Source organism: Penicillium vulpinum (assembly GCF_028829585.1).
Source record: "Penicillium vulpinum strain IBT 29486 chromosome Unknown utg000003l_segment0_segment0, whole genome shotgun sequence".
Taxonomy (NCBI): Eukaryota; Fungi; Ascomycota; class Eurotiomycetes; order Eurotiales; family Aspergillaceae; genus Penicillium; species Penicillium vulpinum.
In genome coordinates this window covers 8,564,719-8,587,075 of record NW_026643243.1, presented here as the reverse complement: position 1 = coordinate 8,587,075, position 22,357 = coordinate 8,564,719, and the positions used below count along the sequence as shown (strand labels likewise).

General features: G+C 46.0%; 8 protein-coding genes across 8 annotated transcripts; 4 read left to right on the top strand and 4 right to left on the bottom strand.

Moving 5' to 3' along the window:
- Nucleotides 1-730: 730 nt before the first annotated feature.
- N7479_008293 (uncharacterized protein) lies at nucleotides 731-1,759 on the bottom strand (the record flags this gene model as incomplete). Its single annotated transcript, XM_057255987.1, has 1 exon — nucleotides 731-1,759. One exon carries the CDS (start codon nucleotides 1,757-1,759, stop codon nucleotides 731-733), a length of 1,029 nt encoding a protein of 342 aa, XP_057109849.1.
- A 506-nt stretch (nucleotides 1,760-2,265) lies between these two features.
- Nucleotides 2,266-4,809, bottom strand: N7479_008292 (non-ribosomal peptide synthetase; the record flags this gene model as incomplete). Its single annotated transcript, XM_057255986.1, has 1 exon — nucleotides 2,266-4,809. One exon carries the CDS (start codon nucleotides 4,807-4,809, stop codon nucleotides 2,266-2,268), a length of 2,544 nt encoding a protein of 847 aa, XP_057109848.1.
- A 1,243-nt stretch (nucleotides 4,810-6,052) lies between these two features.
- N7479_008291 (nuclear transport factor 2 family protein) lies at nucleotides 6,053-6,508 on the top strand (the record flags this gene model as incomplete). The annotated part of the gene is made up of 1 exon (XM_057255985.1): nucleotides 6,053-6,508. One exon carries the CDS (start codon nucleotides 6,053-6,055, stop codon nucleotides 6,506-6,508), a length of 456 nt encoding a protein of 151 aa, XP_057109847.1.
- A 158-nt stretch (nucleotides 6,509-6,666) lies between these two features.
- Nucleotides 6,667-7,602, bottom strand: N7479_008290 (tyrosinase family protein; the record flags this gene model as incomplete). The annotated part of the gene is made up of 3 exons (XM_057255984.1): nucleotides 6,667-7,321; nucleotides 7,394-7,516; nucleotides 7,586-7,602. 3 exons carry the CDS (start codon nucleotides 7,600-7,602, stop codon nucleotides 6,667-6,669), a joined length of 795 nt encoding a protein of 264 aa, XP_057109846.1.
- Nucleotides 7,603-8,898: 1,296 nt separating this feature from the next.
- On the bottom strand, nucleotides 8,899-10,885 carry N7479_008289 (laccase TilA; the record flags this gene model as incomplete). The annotated part of the gene is made up of 3 exons (XM_057255983.1): nucleotides 8,899-9,985; nucleotides 10,066-10,540; nucleotides 10,621-10,885. 3 exons carry the CDS (start codon nucleotides 10,883-10,885, stop codon nucleotides 8,899-8,901), a joined length of 1,827 nt encoding a protein of 608 aa, XP_057109845.1.
- A 2,506-nt stretch (nucleotides 10,886-13,391) lies between these two features.
- N7479_008288 (WD40 repeat domain-containing protein) lies at nucleotides 13,392-17,714 on the top strand (the record flags this gene model as incomplete). The annotated part of the gene is made up of 3 exons (XM_057255982.1): nucleotides 13,392-13,804; nucleotides 13,870-15,448; nucleotides 15,501-17,714. The coding sequence occupies 3 exons, from the start codon at nucleotides 13,392-13,394 to the stop codon at nucleotides 17,712-17,714; spliced, it is 4,206 nt and encodes a 1,401-aa protein (XP_057109844.1).
- A 747-nt stretch (nucleotides 17,715-18,461) lies between these two features.
- N7479_008287 (dienelactone hydrolase) lies at nucleotides 18,462-20,092 on the top strand (the record flags this gene model as incomplete). Its single annotated transcript, XM_057255981.1, has 3 exons — nucleotides 18,462-18,711; nucleotides 18,781-19,218; nucleotides 19,272-20,092. 3 exons carry the CDS (start codon nucleotides 18,462-18,464, stop codon nucleotides 20,090-20,092), a joined length of 1,509 nt encoding a protein of 502 aa, XP_057109843.1.
- An 846-nt stretch (nucleotides 20,093-20,938) lies between these two features.
- Nucleotides 20,939-22,177, top strand: N7479_008286 (uncharacterized protein; the record flags this gene model as incomplete). The annotated part of the gene is made up of 1 exon (XM_057255980.1): nucleotides 20,939-22,177. One exon carries the CDS (start codon nucleotides 20,939-20,941, stop codon nucleotides 22,175-22,177), a length of 1,239 nt encoding a protein of 412 aa, XP_057109842.1.
- Nucleotides 22,178-22,357: the final 180 nt, after the last annotated feature.

The following is a 22,357-nucleotide window of genomic DNA, read 5'->3' as shown; positions in this document are numbered from 1 at the left end:
ACAGCCGTAACAGATTTCTCCTTCTTGATTGATCTCCATTCCATCGTCAGTGCGGGAACGATCATTAGACAGGACACCGCCACGGCGACAATGAACGAATGTCGGAGGCTGTCATTGCTAAGCCTTTGCAAAGCCCACAAAGCCCAAAGCCCAACCCAACCCAGTCCACTAATGGGTTGGGCTTTGGGCCCATCCTTCGGGCCCATCGATGGGTTATGGGCTTATACAGAAGACAGATTCTGTAATCTCATGCGACGGACTGGTGCGACGCTGTGGCCCAGTAAGGAGGCTTGGATGGATGTATTAATTGGCATAGCGCAGGCCACGGAGGAAGAAAACAAGGTGTTGGTGTTTGGTTGGCCGACAGATGGAGTCGGTGTGTGGGTGTTGAGGTTTGAGAGTGCTAGCCAAATGCCAAGAGATTTCGGGAGAATGAGTTTAGCGATGAATATGGAGGAGAAGATACAGATGATGATAGAGTATGGCGCTACGTTTATTGAAGATGTCACGCAGGTAGAGGAACTAAACATGATTTGATGTCTACTAGTCTTGAGATGGGTACTTGTGGAGAGGAATTTCATTATGTTACCACATGTAGTGCCGTGGGAGGCTCGGGCGATCTGGAGACGGAGTCTCCGCAGTCCATAGCATCATGAGAGCTGTAGCCGCTTGAGCCAATGGAAAACCCGGCGGGTAAAACAATAGGCCAGCTTTCACTCAATATACCAAACTACAAATCATCTATCCTAACGGTCACTAGTCTACCACCTGCCTTTTTGATTCCATCACTTGTTTCACTAGCGGTGGTCCCATAGAGAATCCGACTTTTCTTGCCCTCCCCAAACACCAGGCTGCTCGGTGCCGTCACATTCCCAACCACTGTCTCTTCTCCTTCTCTATTCGGGCTGACTCTGACGATAACATTGTCCATATGTCCAGCAAAATACACATCGCCTGTTTCATAGTCATATATCAGATCATCGGGTGAGAAAAGTTCCCGAGTCGTCGTCAAAGTTGTATAGGGACCCCTAGCGTACCCAGATAGAGGATCAATCAAGACTCGATTTATTGTTGACTTGTTGCTGTTGCTGTAATAAAGATAGGTGTCGTTCATGGTGGTCACCTTCCGGATCCCATTCAGTGCAACAGAGCGTAATGAAACCGGTTCCTCAGGAGCACCACCGGGCTTCATCGTCTCATCTTCTAGGACAACTTCTAGCTTTCCTGTGCTGGCATGCAGACGGTACACACATCCAGCCAAACTATCAGCGATCAAGACGGTCGGTGGATCTTCGTTCAACGTAGTCATGCCGTTCAGCATGCGAGCCTGGGCGATGTCGGTGATCTTGTGCGCTTTTACAGCGGCTCCGGACTCCTGGGATGAGCCATCATCAGGAAACGTGATACTCCAGATTGAGAACGAGGTATTCTGGCCAAAATCGGCGATAGAGAAATTGCCAACAACGATGGCATATGTATTGAGTGCATACTTGACAATTCCGAGTAATCCAGTTGCGTTTGGAAAGGTATAGATTGGCAGTGCTGCTACCTTACTGCTGGGATGGGTTGGGATATTGATTTGGTAGACCGAGGGTGTGTTATCGCTTGTGACAAGAATACTGTTGATGGATGGGCCAATGGCGAGATTCTCCAGCGATATACTAGGGGGAAATTCATAAATTGCGGAGATAGGGGATGACTGTGCTGTCAAAATAGCGAAATAAAACACCGCGACGAAAAACGTATTTGGAAGTATCATGATTAAGCTTGGTTCAACCGTGAACTTGAATTCGACAGCTGGTTACTTGGAGCCGGGGCTTGATATTCGTATCAATCGTTTCCTGTATCATATATGCTACATGCAAGTATTTGACAGTATTGTATCAATCTGGACGCACAAAGTTTTCGAAGCTATGTCATATTACTCGTGCAGATTGATGCCTGGTTGAATTTCCCTTGCATTGTTCGACTCATACCTAGAAAAAAAGTCCTCCTTGACCGCCGCGTAGTATAACTATACATTGTAGATATGTTAGGTAGTAATTGAATGTGAGACCGAGATAAGGGTGACCTTAAGCATAAACAAACCTGGAGCCACAAGAAAGAGTTTCTACGCAAGCAAATTACTTTCTTCCGAGGAAATTCCGGCTCATATTGAATAACCAAGAACATTTATTTAGAAAAAAATATCGATAAAAAAATATCGACTGATGTGTTGCTAAGCCGAAATATCGGGAAGAGGTAGAAAAAGGAAATGTGTACTATTCAAATCCCCCGCGCTTCCAAAGCACCACGTAATACCTTCTGAAAAGAGAAAACATTATCCGGGGACAGCATGGTATAGTGAGTGCCTTGCACCTCATGAAATCGTGCCCCAGCTCTGGTAAAATCGTTCCACTTGAGAAGGAATTCTTCTAGCCAAACCGCCTTTGAAGGAGCCACCACAGTGATTGGATCACAGAAAAACACATCCATGCTAGCTACCGAGGACGAAGGCTCGTATGTGACCGCGATGCGATGCAAATTCAAGCCAATTCGCGCCCATCTAGTAAGGGCTGTGGAGGATAACGCTAACTCAGCCAACCTGTCAGAGTTAACGTGAACCATAACTTCAGATATCAGTCTTTCGTCGGGAACATCCGCAAGTTCATGCGCTAATTCCGCTGCACGATCCTCCGAGACCAATTGTAAAAAGTGGCACAGGTCTAGCACAGACATTTTCCAATTCACCTGGCTCATGCGTGTTCGGATATGTGGTGGCAAGTTAAAAGAACCAATAAATTTCACCTGGTCACCATTCGCTTCAAGAACTTTTCCAATCTCAAAGGCCAGCATTCCTCCATAAGAGTAACCGGCTAACGCGTACGGTCCGTGAGGCTGTTGTGTCTTGATGGCCTCATGATATAGGCTGATAATTTCTTCAATGGACTCCGACGGCGATTCTCCTTCGTTGAAGCCCGAGGCCCGCAAGGCGTAGACCGGCCGATCAGTGAGGTATTTGCATAGATTCATAAACACCATCACCTCTCCCACACCAGGATGAGCAAGCCAAAGAGGAGTCTTGTGGCCATGGCTCTGTAGTTTAACAACGGGGTTGTATGCCTTTACATGCTGTTCGGGGCCTTCCAAATACTCCGCCAGAGCATGCACGGTGGTATTGGTCATTAAATCAATCAAGGGAATATCTTTGATATTGACACATGTGAGTTTGGTGTCAATTTTTCTCTTCAATTTAATCAACTCAATCGAAGAGATACCTAAGTCCAGGATGGAAGTTTGCACATCGAATTCATCGGGGGCCACATCAAGTGCGTCAATAAATATAGACAATAGCTGGTACTCCAACGTGCTTTGAGGTTCCCGTCTTTTATTGGTGCGGTGAAGCACGAGCTTATCCATATTGTCTTTCTCGTGAATCTCGTAGCCTCTTTGTTCAAACGTGCTTTTGATCATTGCCCGAGACAACTTTCCCAGAGAGCTCTTTTGCAGTAAAGATGAAGGGAGTGGTAGAATTTGCGGCCGACAGCCAGTCAACATAAGAGAAACCTTCGCAATTTCAGCAGCAGTCTGGGCACGGGAAGTAATATCCTCCGAGTCGTATGTCGGTGAATAGATAATCACGACCTGCTCAGTATTCCCTCCAGACAAGAATGAAGAGAAACAGCAACTGGAGCTAGGTGCCAGACCCGAAATTTGCGCTTCATCTAATGCTCTCTCAATGTCGGATGGGCTATATTTCACGCCATTGACAATCAAGAGATCTTTGGAGCGACCCTGGAGGACCAGACATCCATTTTGATCAATAAATGCCCTATCCCCTGTCTTGAACCATCCATCATCTGTAAAAGATAGCTTGGTATCGAGTGTATTGTTGAAGTATCCTGCGAAGACCACCTCACCCGATACTTCCAAGTCACCCACCACCCCAAACGATGGAGCGAGGCAATCTTCTCCACCTTCACCAGTTATTCTCATCAATATCCCTGGCATGCAGACACCCAGTGAGGTAAATTGAAGTCCTTGTTTCACATCATAGTGAGGGCAAGCATTGTTGAAAATCGCGCCTGCGCAAGTTTCTGTCATACCAAAGCCTGGCACAATCACGTCCAGTGGGGCACCATATTTTTCGTAGAGCAATTGAGACAACTCATCACATGTCTTGGTCACATTAGCTTCCCCACCGGAGGTAATTTGTCTGAGACAACTGAGATCCAAGTAACCGTGGCCAGTTTTGCAGTTGTCCTTTTGTTGAATGAAAGCCAGGAGTCTGGCCAGGAAAAAATTTGGCGCAAATGTAGATGCCACATTATGTCGTTTAATTAAGTTCAAGAAGTGTGCGGGGTCCATCAGGACATCTGTGGCCTGCACAAGCACCTGGTCCCGTCGAGTGTAAATGGCTTGGAGATGGATCTCCACAAGACCGGCAACATGATCAAGGCCGGTCCAACTCATGAAGCTGCTTCCTTTGGGGACTGGCATCAGCCAGGCCTTGCCGGATATGGCAGCGAGAATCTGCCCATGGCTTAGAGGTACTGCTTTGCAGCGCCCAGTACTGCCTGAGGTCAACATCAATACCGCCGTATCACTTGTATTGGGTTGAGCTCTCAGCTCCGTCGTATCCATTGAAACTGGCAGAGCCTGCTGAGCGAAATCCAAGGATTCAACGCAGCAGGGAATGATTTGGTCCTGTCCCTGAAAGTCAGGCAAAAGGGCTTCTGTGGTGAGGCACTCAGGCATCAAAAGCATTTCATAGAGATGATTCAGGTGGGCTATTCGTTGCCCGGTTTCGCTCGAGAAAGCAGTAGACATGGCTGGAATGTAGCCCGCTATTAGGGTGGCCCAGAACCATAGTATACTATCACAATGGCTATCAAAGTGTAGTATTACCACAGAGCCTGGTTGGATGCGATTGTGGAATTTTTGGGATAGAGCACAAGAAGCTCCCTGAGACATTCGAAGCAGTTGTGCATACGACCATGTCACTGGTTTCGTGGTATTTCCCAGTGGATATGATAATATAATACCGCTTTTTCCCATCGAAGCAGTTGTTGTCAAAAGTTGTTGGAGAGTTTGGAAAGACATGGTTGCTTCGAAATTTGCAAAGAAAAGGTGCGATATTGAGACTGCTACTGAAGAAGGAACTCCAAACTGTGCACAATGCGGACCACCTATAATTTAACATTCAGATAGCAGTCTATAACTATAATGACCATTTACCCTAATATCAGATTGTAATACAGACATTTCACCCACATAACGAGGAATTCGAAAGTCTACCCCGTCCTTCAGGCGCGATACGCCACAATCCACGATTTTGGACTGATTAATGCAAGTTCTCCCTCCTTACATATACTCTGCCACGACAGTTCGGGCGAGAAGGGACGCTGATGCACACAGACCATCGATTTTAAATATAGTATTCTTTCAAATGCATATACGAACTCAGATACTGAGAAATCTAGGAACTACATAGTTATCAATAATTAATTAGTAACAATTATCAGTATTGGTATTACCAGCAAAAAAAGCAATATACATTAGCGTCCGTTCTCACCCGGGCTGTCGTGGCAGGACACTAGTAGTATAGACTTTCCCCAAGCCCGGATGTACCTTGTCCACTCAAATGGCGTGAAAGATACAAAAGGCGAAGTATCACAGTATGAAAAGAGAAACAAGGAAGGATCCTCGTTACGCCCTTTGGCTCAATTGCAGCTGACACAGCGATAGACCGATCACCACCACGAAATCAAGAAACAAGCTAGTGGCTGATTGGTGTTAAAATAGAGGATAGGTTATACAGAGTTAGTAAAGCATCAGCTGAAGGTGCATCGAATATTGCATTTTGGTATGCATTTTGATGTCGATGAATTGATAGATCACATGGAGGGGCTATCAAGTCTACCTTGGTGAATTTGATCAATTCTAAATTCTCAAGTGTCATCATTATCACAGTGATAACTAAGCTACATACGCAGTAGCTCATCAACAATTGAACTCATCGATTAGGTCTATCTTCCTTTTCAAGCATCATCGATCTTTTACTACACTCCTCATGGCTACCTCCAATCATGAATTAATTCGCAACACAATTGCCCGATGGCCATTGATTATGGACCAGAAGAATTCCGATTTGCTTTCCAAAACGTTTACTCCTGATGCCGTGTTCCATTACCCGCCACCCATCGGGACCATCCAAGGCACCATTGGGATAGTGGAAATGCTTCAAACTTTGAAAGATGTCACAACATACCACTCCTTGGGCACGCAGATTATCGAACTCACAAGTGCGACTACGGCTACAGCGACCACATACTGTATCGGTATCCACGTGAGAACGGGAGATAGAGCGGGAGAATCGATCACGATTCTGGGGTACTATGAGGATCGCTTGGTCAAGGGCAAAGTTGCTGAAATTGGCCAAGATGACGATGTATGGCGGATTTTTGAGCGTCGTGTTCACCACCATATCCCCTCTACGGGAGGACAGAAGTTCCCTGCTCTAGCTTGATTGAATATCTGCAAATAAATAATCTGCGTTTCTTGACTAGATGCTGCTCACTGAAGTTTACACAAGCGTAGCCCATAGCTAGGAAAATATATATCCAACAGTTCTTTAATGTTTTCAATTGTCTTTTGGAAACATGGGATCATATGAGAAACAAACATTCATGCATATTCATAGCAATAATCACCCTGCTCAGGATCCATTAACTCCCTCATTTTCTTGCTTTGCCCTAGAATACCAAAGGTAAATTCTGTCTCCAGTGTCAATTCTGGTGTCAGGGGATAATTATGGAGTGTCATAGTCCCATTAATAGCGAACCGGTGATTCTTCTCATCCCGGGCCTGCCAGATCGTCCACATCCGGTCGACCATTCCATGATGCAACATGAAAGCGGGATCCTGTGGCGAAGAGAAAAAGTCCTCCATGGTGCCTGTCATAGCTTTATGTCCAGCTGTGTGTGGGCCGTACCCTCGTGCCGCCAAGGTAGGGTCCATGCTGATATCCATTCGCTCCTGGAATGCAATAATATCTGGGGAGTTTAGCAGATGGTTGATTACACCGGCGTTTGCAAATTTCGCAGTGATAGAGGAGTTTATGTGGCGGTTTAGGCAATGAGGCTTGTAGTCGAACAGATCTTCGGGCAACTCGAGTGCCGGAAGCCTCCCTTGACCGAAATTGACTTGCATATTGGCGAAGGGGCCAGTTGTCACACAATCATTGTTATTCGGGTCCCCATCACCGGAGAGCGAGGTGGGAGATCCGTCAAACAGAGGGCTGGAGGTGAGGCTGCTAGCATATAGGGGCCAATCCCAGTATCTTGATGAAGTTAGATTTAGTACACCATCTATTGTATTGACAAGATGGGATCCAAATGGAGAGACTACATACGGAAGGTATCCTTTGTACGAGCACTCTTGTCTCAATGCCTGTTCCCACAGCGAGATGTACTCACGATGCCATGCCAGGAGTGCACCGTTCGCATGAACATGAGGGGCATATTTCATATGCACACTTTGTTTCGTAAAATAATCAGATACACAAGATTTCTTCGAATATCAAAGGAAGGTGGACTTTACGTACACTGTGAAATCATCCATCCGATGGCGAACACCTGGATAGTCCTCCGATGAAAGAACTGGAGGCGTGTTTTGCATGCAATGGACAGCATCAATATAATCTATGCGTTCTGATATAGACAAAGCGCCCCTGCAAAAATTTTGGTCAACTGTTAGGTATATCATTCTCCTCAAAGGGTCCATCTTCACCTAACTTACCATTCCCGTCGAGTTGCTCTAATTTCGGGAGAGCAGTCTCGGGCGTATGCAGAAAGAATGAAAAGCAGCAAAATGTATATCATTGCAAAAAGAGATTGTAGAACCACACTACGGACGGAGTACACTCAAAAAGGTTGGTAAGAAAGTTTTGTCCACTATAATATATTGATGTAGACGCTTATCCGAAAAGGGATCGAATTGTGATCTATACTTCTTATATGAGCTGTAGATTCAAAGTCTCCCACCCTAAGATTGATAGTGCTGACGATACCGATACTTGCCTTTTCAAATTTTCCTTTTTTTTTATGATATATCCCAGCAAGGAGCTCACCAGGCATGAACCTGTCTGATTTTTAAATCCATCGCGACCCCGCACAAGCCACAATCATGGCGATCAATTAGAAGGGCGCAAAATATGTAGACACTCCTAAGTCAAAGATTCAGAATTATCCGATGCAAGGGACATGCAGTCTTCACGAAACCAAGTTTCAGCCAAGTCATTCAATTTCCTTGTTTTACATGTCAGCAACTGCTCACATGCAATGCAACAAGCCTAGGATCAGTGTAAAATATACGGTGACCATTCCTGAAATCGGCTTGACCGAAAAACTTGACAACTCTTCTTTAATCCCATCATTAAGGCCTTGATGTAGATTGAATATGTAATATGGCTTAATTCTTTTAGCGGTGAGCGAGAAACCCTCGGAAGAGTGCCCACGAGGTATGTTGTGTATTATTACGGGCCTACATAGGTAGCAAGTCCTGATATGTACAGTACTACGGAGTACATGACTAGTGTATGTACTCAGATGCGCCCTTAATTCGATGCGGCTCAAAATGATCTACACCAACTTCTCGGCGGCGGGTCTAGAAGATAGTTGTCAAGTGACTGTACTCCGTACTGAGATTCAATTCTCAGATTCAAGTGGTAGATAAATTGAAGCTGTTATTCTCGCCGCTACATATCCAAAAAACGATGTGAAAATCAAAGCCAGGGATAATCAATGACATACAGTAAGGTACATCGGAATCGTCAGCAAAGTGAATATGAATATACAGCATACATCAAGCTTTCCTGCGTCTCACATCTGAGCTCTCGCATCTGATCTCTCGCATTTTTTAGAAATTTGAAAGCTCATATTCTGGTGGGATGGCTGGCCAAGCATCCAATCCATCCAAGATAGCCATTGCCATCCCCCCACTGAAATGCGGCTGGATGTGGCAATGAATAATGAATGCACCTGGGTTCACGACATGATAACGGATAGCCAGCCAGCTCTGCTCCTCATGTGTGCCCGCAATAGTAAACCCATCCCGGATCTGAGGATTGACTAAATTAAAATTCTGCGGTATAGACTGCATCGCCTCAGCAACTGAAGTAAAATTCCACACGCCAGTTCCACTACCGATGACGTAGAACTTGTTGGAATGCTTGTGAATTGCGTGAGTAGGCTGGCTGAGATCCAAGCTGTGGATGATGATGTCGACCCAGGTTCCATTTTTGGTGTTGATCTTTAGCTCGTTGTCAGTGATGGCAGAGGGATCGAACAAGAGTGGAAGATTCAATTTTTCAAGGGCCATTGGGAAAATTGCGCTTCCAAGGGTCCAGGTATATGAGTTATTTTGGCGAGAAATTCTGAGTATGAATGTCTGATCAATTTTTTTTGTCGTAACATCTTCTGCTGGATATGGAACAATTTTAGATTCGTTCAAAAATGCCACATTTGCAGAGGTATTTGCCCCAGTAATGTCAATATAAGGGTCATCTATTGTGAGATTTACACCGGTCGTGGTTCCAAGAGATAGGTTTTCGGTCTCATAAGATAGAACAGCAGTGGCATTCACGAGCTGGATTCCATCGTCCACCACCCGCATGGCATATTTTCCAGGAGGTTTATCCAAATTCACAAGGACTGAGTATCGGCTGCCAGTGAAGAGCGTTACCGCATCTGCCTCAATGGGCTCAATATAGCGGCCATCCACTGCATATACCCATAGAGGATGCCGATCGATAGAGAACGTCATAAACCGGGTACTAGATGCACTGATAATATCCCAACTCGCATATCGACTGGAAGGATCAATTTTGAATACCTCGGTCTGGCCTTGGGAAGCCTTGCAGCCAGAGAATGTTCCAAAGGGGATCGCGCTGTAGTTGACCGGTCCATATGTTCCTTCAAGATTGATACTACCTGGTGGTGGACACCTATGTAATACCAGATAAGCCAATTAAAATTTTTTTGGTAGGGTTTGGGGAGATAGAGGGCAAAGCTGGGAGACACTCACGCAATATCTGTAAGATTTTCACCACGGAGAAGGGATTTGATCGTGGGCGAGGTCATTTGGTTGATGAGTTCTTGATCAAAGCAATTGACCGACCCCTTACCATTGATAAGTAAAGAGTTCACGCAGGGCATATCCAACCCTGTGGCCTTTTCAGCTTGCCATAATTCTTCAAACGTTAGGTGACGCCAGTCGGAAAGGATAAGGGGATTTGTCATTTTTTCCGCCTGTAGCATGGCTTGGATATCACCAGCGTCACCGCTGATTATGTCAAAAGGTCTCTCTTGGGAGTCAAGCGGTTCGATGTAGATAGCGCCATACAATCCATCCATAAGTTGCCCCCGGGAATGGGCATGATAAAAGTAGCTTCCGTAAACATTGGCGTTCCAGCGATACAGAAAACTTGATCCGGGTTCAATTGGTCTTTGCGAAACTCCTGGAACACCATCAGACCAAGGTGTACCCAGCTGATCGATCCCTGCAAGCATAAAAACGAAAGTCATCAGCTTTCAAGATCTGAGGTACATATATAGCTTACGATCTAGGTAGCTGACTGACCATGAAAATGTATGGTGGTGGGAAAAGGCATTGCATTGTGAACCAGGAATTTTACATTACCGCCTTGTTTCAATCGCAGAGTGGGACCAGGGAGCTCATTGTTCATGAGGATAGCTTTCCTCGCCGTCCCATCTGGTGCCACATCTTCCCATGTCAAGTTCAATTGAAAAAGCACGCTGTTGGCGCTTGTTATTGTTGGGTTACTTTGGGAATATACCCGTTGTAGTAGTCCTAAGGTTAGGTTCAGAAAGGTGAACAACCTCATCTTTTTGGAGAATATATGAGAGAAGAACTTTTGATTACTATTGAATTTGAAGGGGATTTTAGAGTATTTCAAGCAAAAAGAAATGATTCCCCCTTGCTTCTTCACATCTGTATACCTACTAGGATCTTCACTCGGACAGCCTCAATAGAACTGTGTGGGGGTCAAGTTAAGAAAAAAAGGAAAACACAAAAGTTATAGGTGAGGACGGCATGGACAAAATCGGTCTGCTAGACTAAACTTCGTGCGCGCTTCATTCTCAGTACTAATCATGCGAGGATCTACTCGAGGATAATTGAGCTACCTCATGAAAGTGATGACAGATCTGATATTTTATAGGGCTTCCATTGGATCATCATTATTTATGGCGTTGGTCATGATACTATCACTGTACTGATCAATTGTACGCCACATCTAGAAGATGAATCAGTAAAATAACTATATATTGAAGCAAGAGACGGTAATTCAATGTCTTACCCGGCTTTCCCACCCGTTCAGGGCTACGAGGAGAATAATGAAGTGCGGGTTATTTTTTCTACTACCAAGAGCATTTATCACTCGTGTTGGAGGAGTTTATGGTGCTGCGCCACCTATTATTAGAGGTGCATTAAGCAACATTGAAGTATTATGCGCTTCGATATATACACAAAATAGAGCATAATTTCTGGGTTGTGCTCCAGATGGTCAAGTTCCTACATAGTATTACAGAAGTACTACGAGTATAACAGCCATTGAAAAATTCAAACTACGGTTCCACCGGACTTTCCCCTGAGTAAAAAGTACGGTCATATAGTTTCCCCTTTTGCGGCTTTTGGCGGAATCTAATGCCATATCTCTCTTCTCTTTCAAATATTTACATCTCTGGCGAATCATGCCATATAGCGAATTTCACACTGGGTGCAAAAAACCTAGAAACAATACTAATACACACTCTATGAAGCCGATGGTAAGGCCCTGTTGCGCAATATAATTCTCAATATCGTTCTAAGACTGAAGCAGTATATTTCTGTGTATTCTCCGTGTCTTGAAAGTGAGACCGAGGGAAACAGTGACCCACTCTGTGTTGTCACGGGGAAGGGGCGCACTGATGCTCTCCGTCCACGGGTGTTTTTGTGGATTACAACAACACCGACCCAACCTTCAAAGATCCTACTTCACTAGCGGATATTATCATTGTCGAATATGGCATGCAAAGAGGCGCAGCTTGAGACTGTGCGAATTGTCCTGGATAGTCATCCCTGCGCTCCGCTTAGCCCCTGTCAACGATTCGTACGGTGATAAAGCGCTACTGGCGGCTGCGAAGTCTTTGACTGTCTTGTCCATAAACATCATTAAAATTGAAAGATTACCACGAGTGGATGAACGATCGCATTAGCCGTGGTGGAAAATTGATACACTTACTTCTCGATAAAGGCGCTTCTACTCAAGCAGTGGACGCGCCCACAACGCAGGCGTGGGTAGCCAGGCTGCCCTCCCGAGATTTCGCGGGAAAATACAGTGATTAAGGGCGGCCGCTTCAGCTTTCTACAGTCCTCAGTTTTGTTCTTCGTGGGGTAGTTATGCGTTGGTGAAACGACTCATTGTTCATGGCGCCCACCCACATGCCAAACAGCACGACCCTGCATCTACGTCTTATTCAGAGTTTGTGTTTCCTTTGGAAATTACTGCAATTCACGTTGCCTCAATAGAAATGGTCATCTACATCTCCAATGGGCAGCCGCGGGTCCAGGCACATTCAAATGCCGACTTCCTGACGATGAAATCAATTTATTCCAGTTACTTGTCTCTGGCTGTCTAGAAGCAGCAATGTCAACGCCCTAGACAAGCAGAGCGAGACTACCTTACATTACCCCATAATAGGAGCCTATGCCTTCTGTGGCAGAAGCCTACACTCTAATAATGCCGTTGTCAGGTTATCACTAGTGAATTGGGCGGACGAATCTGTGGTAGGCTCCAATGGCCAAACTGTGCTTCACAAACTCGCCCCCAACTTATGGTTGGAGAATCCATTGACACTACTCTGATAGACACACTTCTATTGTCCGGTGCCAAAATGAATCAACAGGATAGAAGCGGCAGCACCATATTGCATCCTATGGCTAGAATTTTACGCCGGACTGAGGCGTGGCGGCCAAATTGTTACTTAGTCAACGCGCTGATGTCGATCTCATCAACAAAAAAGGGAATTGATAGCAATCATTTTGCCAAGGCCGACAAGAAAAGGGGCCTCGGACCCCGCGTTTGCTGACTGGATAAGAGCGCTGGATGAGATGGCTTCTTTCCTGCTTGAGGCAGGAGGCGACAGGATGATGGATCAGCCTAATTCAGCGGGTGACACACCGCGACAAATGCAGTTTGAAAAGCTGGTTATGTGAGCGACAGCTCGCACCGCAAGAACCTGGAAGAAATAGTAATTTATCAAAGGGGCTAGCATGGTACCTATGTACCCAGGCAGCTGCCCCGCTTTTTCGGCTGACCTGCATTCATTTCTCCAACATAACAACGTGTCATGGACGGCCTCTCGGCAGCATCCAGTATTGCTGGTGTCATTCAAGTGGCTGGAGCTATTTCCAAACTATGTGGAGGTTACGTTCAAGACGTAAAGGATGCCACGGCCGACATCATCGCACTGCAACAAACGATTCAGGGTCTCGTCGATGTTCTTGAGCAGCTTTTGGCGTTCCTTGATAATCCCAATTCAAGGTTTCGTACAAAAGTGTTGAAAGATGATGTCCGCGGTTGTCTTTTGGCACTAGAAGCCCTTGAAGGAAAGATTGATCCGGGAAAGGGCAAAAGAGCGATGAGAAAGCTAGGGTTTCGAGCTCTAAAATGGCCATTGAAGCGTTCAGAAGTCGAAAAATTGATGGGTGATATTGAGGGATATAAGTCGTTATTTTCTTTGTCGCTGCAGACCAATCAAATGTGGGTGCTGATTGCATTGGGCGTTTTTTATGACGCGACTAAAGCTGACTCTGTTCATCTACCAGAGCAATCATTGCCAATGTAGCTGGAACAACCAGCTTGATTAATAAGAATATGGATCTAAAAAAGCTGCCAATCGCTCATGGGGCTGAATTTGATATGGATCAGCACGAAGAGGAATGTCTTGAAGGGACCGGGACAGACCTCCAACAACAAATAGCAGCATGGGCAGCATCACCAACAGGCTATTGGATCTTCTGGTTGAACACAATGGCTGGAACGGGAAAATCGACCATATCCCGCACAGTAGCCCGGTCTTTCAAACAGAATATGCAGCTGGGCGGAAGCTTCTTCTTCAAGAGAGGTGAGGGGGACCGAGGAACTGCGATGAAGCTATTTACGACCTTGGCGCAACAAATCATGAATGCGGTTCCTGAATTGGTTCCTATGATTCGAAAAGCTGTCCGGGATGACCCTTTTATTGCGAAAAGAGGACTCAGACAACAATTCAACAAGCTTCTCCTTGAACCATTGCTTGAATTGAAAAGCTCAAGTACACGGCGAATTTTGGTGATTGTGATTGATGCCCTAGACGAGTGTCAATCGGATCAAGATATACGGGTAATTCTTCAATTGATACCACAGTTTCAAGAGCTGGAAACGGTGCAAATTCGAGTATTTTTGACGAGTAGGCCGGAGATGACAAATCGTCTTGAATTTTTCAAAAGGGTCAATATAGACTACATGTATGGTCTTGTCAGTGAGATACCGGAAGACGTGACTGCACACGACATATTATTGTTTCTGAAGCATCGACTAGCTCAAATTGGGAAGGAGCGCTCATTATCTGTTGGCTGGCCTGGAGAAATCAAAACACAACAGCTTTTGAAAGTATCTGGTCCGCTGTTCATATTCGCCGCTACCATATGTCGTATAATCAGTGATCCTCAACGGGACCCCACAGACAGCCTCGAAAATATTCTTACTTGTCAAGGAAAGAGCGGTAGCCTTGACGGAACGTACCTCCCTGTGTTCAGTCGACTTCTTCTGGATCAGAATGGGAAACAAAAGAAGCAAATTACACGGGAGTTTCAGGATATAGTCGGCACAATCATCATCCTTGAAAGTCCTCTTTCTGTTATCTCGATATCTGCGCTTCTTGGCATGTCCGAACATGTCATCAAGCTGAGATTACGTTCATTAAATTCTGTGCTGAGCATCCCACAAGATGAAATCATGCCGATCAGACTTTTCCACACATCGTTCAGAGATTTTCTCCTTGATCCGCAAACGTGCGAGAAGACTTCATTTGCGATAGACGGCAAGCTTTCGCACTCAAAATTGGCGATAAGATGTCTTTCACTCTGTTCAAGTTTGCAAAAGAACATTTGTGGGCTTGAGCATGATGGAACTCAAAGATCTGAGATTGACCCTTCACGTATCAGCCACTGTTTTCCTCCCGAAGTTCAGTACTCGTGTCGGTTTTGGGCCTACCATTTCACACAGGGTGATGACCCAGAGACATTAGATAATGTTTTCGCCTTCTTGCAGACACATTTCCTCCACTGGATGGAAGCAATGGGAATCATGGGTCTTGCATACGAAGTGGTAGGGATTATTGACCTTCTGTACTCCTGGGTGGATGTGAGTTTTTTTACTATTCAATACGTATCAGTGACTAAACTGACTAAGGCAGAACCATATGTCCCGTGAGATTTCTGGGTATCTACGGGATGCCAGACAATTTGCATTAAGGAATACTGTCATAGCAGATGAAGCCCCTCTCCAGCTTTATTCCTCGGGTCTGCTCTTTGCTCCGGAAAACTCGATTATACGAAATGTCTTCACTAAGTACCTTCCTACATGGATTTCCAAGGTCCCAGACGTCGAAGCAAATTGGAGAGCAGACGTTCAGTCTTTCGATGACTTCTCAGGGCTGATATTTCCAATATCCTTCTCCCCGGATAGTCAGACTTTAGCATATGGTGCTCATGATGGCAGTATCAAGCTCTGGGACGTCATGACGGGAGTCCTGAAACAGTCTTTAGAGCAACATCCAGAGGAATCAAAAAACCCTTCGAGGATTGCCTTTTCGCCAAATGGCCGATTCCTCGCTTCTACCGTTTTTAATGGTCGCACTATTAAGCTTTGGGATCCTGCCACAGGTGAATTGAAGCAAGCGCTTAGCCATTCACGGTGCTCCCCTTGTCTTCCGATTTTCTCTCCTGACGGCCGCTTCTTGGCTTCCCCTTCCAGTAACCGTGATTGCCCCACAATTTTCCTGTGGAACTTGGTCGAAGATTGCTTTGAGGAAGAAGCAGTCAACGGGCTAGGAGATGCTTATTGTGTAGCATTCTCCCCTGATAGCCAGCTTTTAGCGTTTGCTTCAGATGATGGCTTGGTGAAGTTGTGGGACATTTCTTCCGGCACTCTTCGGCAGACCTTGGAATGCCACACAAAGCAAATAACACGTCTCTCATTTTCTCACAATGGCCAGTTTCTTGGGATTATGTGCAAGAAATACAGATTCATAATCTGGAATATCGAGACCGGCGCTGAGAAGATTCTTCCGGGTCAGATATTTGCCGGAATATTCTCACCCACCGAGAAGATTCTCATGACTGTGTCAGATAAGTTTTTACTATCCTCCTGGGATCTTGACACAGGCCTTCCAATGAAGGAATTTCAAGGCAAATATTGCAATTATGATCAAGTATTTTCTCCTGATGGCAAGTTCTTGGCCCTTGCGCAGGACCAATCGCATGTCATGATGTTGGACATGTCCACGGGTATTCCGCATGCCCCTTTTGGTGCACACGCTGATAGCGTGTTATCTATGGCTTTCTCCCCCAACGCCCAATTTTTGGCGTCTGCCTCAGGGGACAAGATAGTTAAAATCTGGCATGTTGGTGCAGGTATACCGAAGCCAGAACAAGTTCCTGAAGCTCATTCAAACAGAGTTTCTTTATTAAGCTTTTCTTCTGGCGGTGAGACATTGATAAGTTACTCGGACGACGGGACAGCGGCGCTGTGGTGCCCGAAGGTAGGCAGTTTGTTCCAAAAGCAACCACTCGGAAGCTCTCCTGGGAGTTCTCCTGGACGATACATCGCGTTAGCACCCAGCGGCAAAGTTCTCGTTTCTATTTCAGTCAACAAAGAAATCAAACTGTGGAGAATATCTAAGTTCACAATTGAGTCTATTCCGAGCTTCCAGGGCCTGGAATCCGCAGATGAGCCGCGTGAGACTCGTGGGGTGATATTCTCTCCCTGTAGCCGCACTTTAGCCTCCCTTTCGGGGAACACTATTCAGCTTTGGGATGCAGACACCGCGACGGGCTCTCTCAGCCTAAAACATACTCTAGATGGGCATTCAGATCATGTTTGGGATACTCTATCATTTTCACCAAACAGCCAACTCCTAGCAACTTCTTCAAAAGATAAAACGGTCAAGCTTTGGAACACCACAACTGGCTCTTTGGAGGAAACATTTCAATGCCATCCGATGGATGTGTTCGATGTGAAGTTCTCTCCCAACGGTCGATTTATTGCTTGCACCTTGACCGGTGAGCGTAGACGGGATCTCTCTCTCCTGGATATTGCTACCGGGGACCAAAAACAGACCTGGCGATCTGTGGGATACACCCGCAATTTAACATTCTCTCGAGATGGCTCATATTTGAACACAGATTTTGGGTCCCTGGACATCCAGCCTGAGTATTGGGACACTCCCATTTCCCCGAAGACGGATATGGAGATTTCTATCTCAAAGTCACACTGGGTGACCTTTAACAGCCGAAAGACATTATGGCTGCCTCCCGAGTACCGACCCAGTTGCTTCGCGATCCATGGCAATATTCTTGTACTCGGGTATGAATCAGGAAGGGTTTTGTTTCTAAACTTATGTTCTTAATGATCTTGCGAAGGAACTCAAATGGAAATATATCAAGTGCTTCTTGGCAGATCAAGATACATATCTAGGTGCATAGTAGGAAGGTAAATGGCAGGAGCACGCTAAACTGCATTGCGCGATTCACCGTCACCGGAGACTACGAGGTATACATCGTACTTCGTACATCACATATTGTGGGCTGTACAACTATGGATGTGGCTCATGGCCATCGACCCAGTGGTAAGGCAGTAGATAAAAATAGTAACTATATCCGCTTCTGGTTTGTCGAAGCCGTTCCACATGGAGTGCGAACGTCCTTCACTCGAGACTTGGTCAAGGGAGTCGAGGTCTCTGGCTATGATTGACTATAAAGAAGTATTGTACACATCTGGCCACAGAAAATATCCGAAAGATCAGATGATGGAAAAAAGAAGAAATACTTTTGTACGAAGTACATCAAAATCAAGTTCTAAATGTCGATGCCAAGAGTTAACATAAAAAACTCCGTTGTTCCACGGATATTCGGTATGACGTATCCATGGGAGCCAAACGCCAATGACGTAGGACCCGTCTATATGTTAACTACCATGTGCTCACCATGTTTTTCATTTATACCGGTTTTATGGATATCTCCAAATCTTTTGCATAGCATGTTCTTGGGTTGACATTGAACTACAAGAAAAATCCCACAATAAGCCGTGTTGCAGTGATATAACAACTACATTACATACATTCGAAAACCACAATCAAACCAGCGCAAATAGTACAATGGCCAACATATCGATTAGCGCTCCTGGCCTGAACAGCGGCGGGTTTCTTTACAACAATGGCAACAATAATGCTCGACTGTGCATCACAGCTGAATCCGAGGATTTCGATATGGAGATCATCAAGAACTGGCAAGAGGAAGGATTCGACGTGGTATACCTCCCTTTTAACGGCGGAGGAAAAGACTTCGCTCGCCGACTGCAGTCCGTAAAGGACGGTCTCGGTGTAGGCGAAAACTACGGCGTGATCGGTATGCACATGACTCTATAAATATTATAAACTACGAGTGATCAACAAACTGACTGACCCTAATTCCTAGCGTACGGTGATGCCGCGGACTTTTGTCTTGGCTACTATATCAATTCTGTCAACGCCAGTCGACTCTGCGCCCTGGTCGCCTACTACCCCAGCCTAATCCCCGATACACGATCGCGATTCCCGCTCTCGCTCCAGGTTCTCGTGCACTTGGCAGGTGAGACTGTGGATGTACTTGTTCAGCCCGTCGCCCTTGGCATTCAAGGAAAGAAACGCCGACAGACCCGGCCGATCAATTCTGGTATCGGGACTGGAGAGCGTTTGAATCTGGCCTACCCAGCGTTTACGTATGATAATGCCGAGCCCGGATTTGCGGAGGCGGATGTGGAGGAATATGATCGCCTGTCGGCGGATCTAGCCTGGACGCGGACTTTGAAGGTCCTGCGAAAGGGATATTCCCGGGATCCGGATTATGAGCAGCGGTACGAGCAGCATGTGGATGGTAAGTTGTAATAGCAAAAGGATCGAGCGATAGCAGGCTAATATTTTTGTTAGGCAAGTTTTTCTCGTCAAATGTCCGGAAGACGATGGATGGTTATGTCCAACACAAAACTCCCGGTGTCACCTATACGCCGACAATCAGCGGCGGGATCGGGAAAAAAGCCTTGCGCCATTTCTATGAACATTACTTCATCGGCAAACTGCCTTCATCCATGCGCCTCCGACTGCTATCACGTACCACAGGAGCTGACCGCATCGTGGACGAGCTGTACGTAAGCTATGAGCACACACAGGAGATTCCATGGATGCTACCAGGTGTCCCGCCAACAAACAAGCGAGTTGAGATAATCCTCGTGAGTATTGTCAGTTTGCGCGCCGGGCGCCTTTACTCTGAGCACGTGTACTGGGACCAAGCCAGCGTCCTCGTGCAGGTCGGTCTCCTGGACCCCAAGTTGATGCCGGCTGGAGTCCAGGGTGTCGATCGACTACCCGTTGTTGGGCGCGAAGCTGCTCGTCGCATCCTCCATGAGGATACGGAGCTCGAACAGGAAGACTACCACAACAAGATGATTCGTCGTGCACGTGCACGTGCGAGGAGAAACCTGAATCAGAGCGCCCGCGCATCGCAGGCTGGCGATGAGTATGGTGACATTAAGAGTGAGGCGGAACAGTCATTGCCTGATAGGAGTCGAAATAAGGGCAAGACCGTTCAGAAAACGAAGCCTGCAAGTCTGCAGCGGACCAACACAGAAATGGCTGAACATGAGAATGATGATGGCGCTGATACGGAGACAGAGTCTAAGGCTGGCGATCAGACTGCCTATGTCGAGGATGGGGGAGATGATAGTGGTGAGAACGGGTCTAAGCAGACGTGACTTCTCACTTCTACTTCTCTTTGTCAGGATGACCACAAAGTCATTGTAACAGCCCTTGCTCTGCCTCTAGAGGAGATCAAGCCGACGATTCATATGGGCAAATTGAGTTCGGAATGTTGTTTTGATATTTTAGGCGATTGTTTTTTGATTGTGAGTGATGTTGTACCTGTTGATTTCTTCTGTTTAGCATTAATGATTGTCACTATTGTGGATGTTATGATGAATATGATATGTATATGTGAACAGATGTTGCAACAATTCAGTTGAATCCGTGGATGGAAGCTCAGGGTACCTGCCCAGGTGATCAAATGAAGCACAGTAAGCAAGTATCGGATAAATAATTAATCCGTGTCTGGGCGGTACTTACCTAGGCCCATTCCAGCAATGCTCTTCCGACAGACAACTAGCCGACCGTCCGTCAACCACCCAATGAACATCATTACTGACCTTGGGCTCCATCCGGTGGGAGTAACCATGGACCATTATATATAGTGTAGCATGTTGGATTCACTCAATGACACCTACATATGTACAATCTGCTATACACATATACATATTATTCAGTCAATTACGGCCTTTGAAGCTTATTGTACTAGCAACAGGTCTGTGGTTGCCATTTTCGGGGGTCGAGGCATGCCGCTTTTAAGGTACCGCATATCTACATAGCGCTGACGTCGACCTCTTCCCATATGGAACGCACACGGATTGAACATCGCACTTTCCGCGGTGACTCCAAAGGAGACCATCAAAAAACACAACTCTGATATGCATCGACCCATCTCCAAAATGTGCTCCTAGCCGCTCAAAAACGTACTTCAACGCAATCTCACCTCGGCCCCGGCCAACATGACGCGGCATAAACATTTTCAAACCGGTCGCAAACCTCGAGGTTATCCTGGGTTTAAACTAGACGAGACGCATGTTACGGGCCCAGTACCCTTCCTCAATCCCACCTCGGCCCATTATAAACCTGTCCAGCACCCAGAAGAGACTCGTCCTCCCCCGCAAGTCGAGCGTCTCTGGCGATCTCGCGACAACAGAAAAGGCCGACATGCCATTCGCGTCGATACACAGGCCTTGCCCCATGAAACGGGACTTAAAGCACCACCATTGACGCGCTCCTTCTCAACAGTAGCCAAGATCATTCTTCGGATGATGACCTACGCCCCTTATTGGGACGTATCTTATCTAGTGGCCATGAGCTTCACTATCGGATCCGCAGTTTTCATCATCAATGGGTTCTTCGTGTGGTTACCACTCGCGGACAGGAAGACCGAGTTTCACAATGAAATTACTGTTGCAGGTGGTTGGACGGGGTTCGTGGGCGCGACTATTTTCGAAATTGGAGGTGTATTGCTAATGCTTGAGGCTTTTAATACCAATCATACTGGATGTTTTGGCTGGGCACTTGATACTGTCGTCGAGAAGAAAATCGAGGAAGGGATTCCTCACCATGCGATAAAGGAGATCAAGCCAAAGGTCTCGCAGTGTGAGCATCATCATGCGAATCGGAAATCGTTTCTCAAGGAGATACACCACCATCATTCCAATGACAATTCCCAATCTCATCTAGATGAGACCGGTTACGTTACTTCATCAACAGATGGCAGGTCATTCCGATGGATTCCATCGATGTCGGAATTGCGCACACATTATCTTCATGAAATTGGCTTTCTAGCTTCCTTGATCTTATTTGTGAGCGCAACCATCTTCTATATTGGTGCAATTGTTGGTCTTCCTGGTATCTTCAACCACATGAGCAAGGGGCTCATTGATGGCCTCTATTGGGGTACCACTACTCTTGGTGGGGCGGGATTCACTCTGAGTTCATGGATGTACATGCTTGAGACGCAATCAAAGTGGTATATCCCTGCTTGGCATGTTCTGGGCTGGCATATTGGGTTCTGGAATTTGATTGGCAGTATTGGGTTCACTCTTTGTGGTGCGCTAGGGCCGGCGAGTAGTAACTCTGGAGCAAATTTCCAATCTTCACTTGCTACATTTTGGGGCTCGGTGGCTTTCATGATAGGATCTATGATCCAGTGGTACGAGAGTTTGCAGAAGCATCCTGTTGAGAAGAAGTGATGATACACTTAAAATTAAGGCATACATGAGAATTATAAATAGACGTTATAAATACATTGGCTTGTCGCTAGCCATGTCTATCAGGAACACATGAAAAGTAAACTTTCCTTTCATTAAAAGTCAGGTCTCAGCGTCATGGGAAACTTGACCCAACATGGATTTGGGTCCATTTCATATTAC